Source organism: Oryza sativa, chromosome 11 (genome assembly GCF_034140825.1).
Source record: "Oryza sativa Japonica Group chromosome 11, ASM3414082v1".
In the NCBI taxonomy this organism is placed as follows: Eukaryota; Viridiplantae; Streptophyta; class Magnoliopsida; order Poales; family Poaceae; genus Oryza; species Oryza sativa.
Window position 1 is genome coordinate 14860739 of NC_089045.1, and position 4812 is coordinate 14865550.

At 45.8% G+C, this 4812-nt stretch overlaps 1 protein-coding gene across 1 annotated transcript; it reads left to right on the top strand.

Annotated features, from left to right (window-relative positions):
- The first annotated feature begins 202 nt into the window (after window positions 1-202).
- On the top strand, window positions 203-2501 carry LOC136354168 (uncharacterized). The gene is made up of 8 exons (XM_066305846.1): window positions 203-487; window positions 586-677; window positions 958-1316; window positions 1394-1569; window positions 1643-1832; window positions 1904-2008; window positions 2082-2222; window positions 2347-2501. The coding sequence occupies exons 1-8, from the start codon at window positions 203-205 to the stop codon at window positions 2499-2501; spliced, it is 1503 nt and encodes a 500-aa protein (XP_066161943.1).
- The last annotated feature ends 2311 nt before the right edge of the window (window positions 2502-4812 follow it).

Here is a 4812-nt window from a genome sequence, read left to right on the forward strand (position 1 = left end):
AACAAGAGCAAACCATGCGTCGTTGGGGGGGGCTAGTTTCCAACTTAGGGGAACTTTGAGCCAAAAATACTTCTCCATGCCCTTCAAAACCTCAAACAAAGGCTGGCATGTGAACTGGTTTTATGTTCAAAACCCTGAGCCTGCACTCCCGGAGTACTTATGTCTCCCCCCAGTTTATCAGGACACTTGTAACTCATTGCCTATGGGAGATGAAGCTGCTCAAGCACTGGAACTGATGGAGCGCATGATAAAGCTGAAGGAACAAGGTCTGCAAGGTGAACAGATCACTCGGCACTTTATCAAGAGTCGGTTAGCTCCTATTAAGGCGAGATCTCGTACAGCCTTCGAATTTGATGGCAAGCACGACCCAAACCGTGAAGATCCAGATTCTCTTGATTTTGAGGTCATGAAGGAGAGAATGTACAAGATCTTCTCAAATGCTATCGTAGTCAGCTACTCACACTTGCTGCCGGTAGTGCCGTACAATGTATTCAATCCTCCTCCACCGGTACATATTCAAACATCTCAACCTCCCTCAAAAGCATGATCTCATCTCTTGTTAAATTGTTTGACATTCATGCTCAGGAGTTCGCGTTGATGAAGTCGGATCCTCCAATCGCTCAGCGCCGATCACCTCGCCTTCAAACTGGTCAGGAAAGTGGAGGACCAAAGATTCGGTATGAAACCCAACCAAACACCTCTAATCCAGCCGGCCAGTCAGATTCCCACAAGAGGAAGTTAGTTCTGAGTGACGACGAAGGCGATGATGCCAGAAAACCTGAAGATAAAGGGGCGACCGGAAAACTACCGAAGCAAGCCAATCCAAAGAAGAAAACATCCAGTTGTCCTATGCCGAAAATCAGGAAGTCTTCCAGGTACAAATCATATAACGATCTTCCTTGTATTGATGCTCACCCATCATGAAAATGATACTGATAGCACAACTCAAACTTGTAGGAAACCATCTGATATAGATCCTTCTGGGAAAGACTCTTATCCGACTAACATGGAGACGGGCTCCTCAAAAGAAACTGGGCCGACTGCAAAAGATCATCCGAGTGACAATCAGCCGGCAACCGACAATGTAGAACCCAGCAACGAACCCCCGACTGGAAGCCAGTCGGCCGAAGCTGGAGCCGAAGTTAACCAGGAGCCCCCGACTAGAAACCAGTCGGACACAGGGCCAAGCCAAGAGATCTCTGAAGTTGAAGCTCAAGCAGGCAGCCCTCCCGGAAAGGATGCCAGCAATGGCCCAGGATCCAGATCTCCTGTAAAGGCACAAGAGTCCACTCGTCCCCGTCGAGAAATCATCACAGGTAAACACATTATCTGAAATCATTTTGATCCAACAGACTTTATTCGATTGTTTCACCTTTATTCATGGATACATTAGGGCCAATGATTGGTGATGAAGAAGAAATTCTCCGGATACGAGCGGCTGAAGATTCGCGCCCTCCTATTCTGGTCAAGTGGTGGGATAACGATGGGATCGTAATAAATAAGCAAAAAGAAGATGAGGAGGTATGCCTGCTGAAGAAGGCACTCAGCCAGGCTACTCGCATTGTAAACGTAAGTTTCTTGACGCCCGACCTCAACCATCTGTTCGCCATTTAGCTCAAGCGCTAATAAAACTGTTTTGCAGAGGATTCATCTCAGGAACGAAGCAAAAACCGCAACCCTGGAGAAATTAGTTCCTCATCTCGGCACCCTTGAGGCCACCAGAAATCAACTGCACGAAGCCAAAGAACTTGCCAGGAAAACTAAGCATGATCTGAGGGATCGGATTGCTGAGGTCCAGGAATCCAATTTTGAACTGAGTGGCTCATCAAAAGGTACACATAAACTCTGTCCAACTAACTTGTGCTGCTATCTTTGTAATTTCGATTAACCGGAGTCAATATAGTGCAAGCCGCCAAGATATCTCAACTGGAGAAACAGATTCAGACTCTGGAGAATGACAAGGCTGAACTAGCAAGACAGAGGGACTCGGCTTTGAAAGATGTTGAAGGTACCAGTAATCAATACTTCAAAAGCCATCATTTTCTTTATGCTGACTTATTAATGTGAATCTGTTGATGCAGACCGCAAGATCAAGTCACAAGCTCAATTTGACATCTTAGTCGGCAAAATCAAAAGGCTTGAAAGGGCTAGGGATGAAGTTGCTAATGCTGCTACCCCACTCGAGTACATTCGATGCTCCCGAAATCTTCGACAAGCTGAGTGTTGCTCCGGATTCTTATTTCAAGAATATCAAAGAGGCTGGGAGTATGGGAGCGAGCCTGGCTTTAGCGATGACCAAGTCCCTATACCCGAAGATCGATATTGACGCTGTTGATGGCTTTGCAGACGGGACAAGCGAAGAAGCTGCTCTTGACCTCATCAATGACGCACAAAAAGCCATCGATAAGGTAGCGGTTGATGTAGTTGAGAGATTGCAGGACACCGATCTTCGACCGACTGGTCCTGATAACTCTGATGATGAAAAGACTGATACTAATTGATGTAATTTGACAACAATGATTCTGATGATGATGATGGAGGCACAATTTGTACAATACTGATGAATTTATGCTGTGCTCAGTATTTCAAACCTAGCTTCTGATTTCTTAAAAGCTTTTGTCAAACCTTATTGAACCTAAAACCCGCAAAAGCTATTAAAAAGCTTTCAGTCCTCATGGACTAATCCGAAAAATCAAGCAAGGCAATGATAAATCAAGTAAGCAAATTGAATTGATAAAGATCACACTCCATTATTATTATAATAGCCCCCGACTGATAACTTCAAGGGGGAGCTTGATGTTAGCAGTCAAAATAGGGAAATACAAAAGTAAAACTTAAGCATAAAAACGATGAAGATGTTCGATATTCCAGGAGTTGTCGATAGGTGTACCGTCTTCACGCTTGAGTCGATAGGAACCTGGCCAAGTGACTTCTAAGATTATAAATGGCCCTTCCCATAAGGGGGATAACTTGTGCCGATATCGTGTAGTTTGAATTTTTCTTAGAACCAGGTCGCCGACTAAGAAGGTTCATGATCGAATGTTACGATTATGATAGCGACGCAACCCTTGCAAGTATCGGGCCGACTGAATTAAGGTTGCTTCGCGGGCCTCTTCCAGTCGGTGTAGATCATCCACTCGGTCTTCTTTGTAGCGCTCCTCGCGAAAGTTACGAAAATGCAGAGATTCAAATTCCACCTTGCTAGGCAACATTGCTTTGGCTCCATAAACTAGGAAGAATGGCGACTAGCCCGTAGCCCGACTGGGGGTGGTGCGCAAGGACCAAAGTACAGATGGCAGCTGTTCCACCCATTTGCCGGCATAGGGATTCAGTCGGTCGAAAACTCGTGCCTTTATTCCTTGGAGAACCATGCCGTTGGCTCGTTTGACTTGTCCATTGCTCATAGGATGCGCTACGGAGGCGTAACAGATTTTAATGCCGAAGTCTTCACAGAAGTCTTTAAATACTCTGCTAGTGAATTGTGTGCCGTTATCAGTGATGATCCGATTAGGTACTCCAAACCGATGCACAATGTTGATGAAAAAATCTCTAGCTTTGTCTGCCGTGATTTTGATGACCGGTTTAGCTTCAATCCACTTGGAGAATTTGTCGACAGCCACAAAGAGATGAGTGTAACCTTCAAGCCCCCAAACCGCAAACGGCCAGGACAACGGGATGGTTTGCAAATCTTGGGCTGGCAGATGAGTTTATCTGGCGAAAAATTGACAACCTCCACATGTCCGCACAATCTTATCAGCATCGGACACAGCTGTAGGCCAGAAAAAACCTTGCCGATAAGCCTTGCCGACAATGGTCCGTGCAGCAGCGTGATTGCCACAAATACCAGAATGTATATCCTTCAATAATTGTCTCCCTTCCTCCAAAGACACACAGCGTTGCAGGATTCCTGATGGACTTTTCTTGTACAGCTCGGTCTCATGAATAATATAAAGCCTGCTGCGCCTGGAAATCCGCTCGGCTTCATCTTTATCTTGGGGGAGTTCTTGGTTGGTTAGAAATCGTATAAGGGGCTCTCTCCAGTCGGCTTCAACCATAGCTATGTCTTGAGTGTCCGTGGCCTCAACTATTTCTTTCCTTGGTACGGTTGGTTCGTAAAGATGTTCGACGAATTTGTCGGAAGGAGCTGCTTCGCGTTTGGATCCAAAATGTGCTAGTCTGTCGGCTGCTTCGTTATTGTGCCGAAGAACGTAAGTGAGTTCGAGTCCATCGAACTTATCTTCCAACTTGCGTACCTCTTGCCGATAGGCGGTCATGTTATCATCAAGGCTGGACCACTCTTTCATAACTTGATTAACAACCAACTGTGAATCTCCACGAACTATCAAACGCCTAATTCCCAAAGAGATTGCAATCCGTAGTCCGTGAATAAGCGCCTCGTATTCTGCCACATTGTGAGATGCAGAAAAATGTATCCACAACACGTAACTTAGTCTTTCTCCAATCGGGGAAATTAAAACAACCCCAACACCAGTGCCCGAAAATCTCTTCGACCCGTCAAAGTGCATAGTCCAATACTCCATCTTCTCATCGGGCGTTGTTGACAGAAAACACGAGGCCGTTAACAGGCGTATCCTCTTGGCACTCGGCGACGAAATCGGCTAAAGCTTGGGACTTGATCGAAGTTCGCGGCTTGAACGATATATCCAAGGACATCAGTTCTAAGGCCCATTTTGTGATCCGCCCGTTTGCTTTGTGATTATGAAGTATATCGTCGAGCGGAAACGATGTAACCACCGTGACCGAGTGACCCTGGAAGTAGTGAGATAATTTCCTGACGGTAATTAGAACACC

What these genes read in the sequence shown, in the direction of transcription:
- LOC136354168 (XM_066305846.1), top strand. Translation starts at nt 203, where the DNA reads ATGGGAGATGAAGCTGCTCAAGCACTGGAACTGATGGAGCGCATGATA. An exon ending in AGTGGAGGACCAAAGATTCG is followed by an intron (nt 678 to 957) that starts GTATGAAACCCA and finishes TCAAACTTGTAG; the next exon opens with GAAACCATCTGATATAGATC. An exon ending in ACTGAGTGGCTCATCAAAAG is followed by an intron (nt 1,833 to 1,903) that starts GTACACATAAAC and finishes GAGTCAATATAG; the next exon opens with TGCAAGCCGCCAAGATATCT.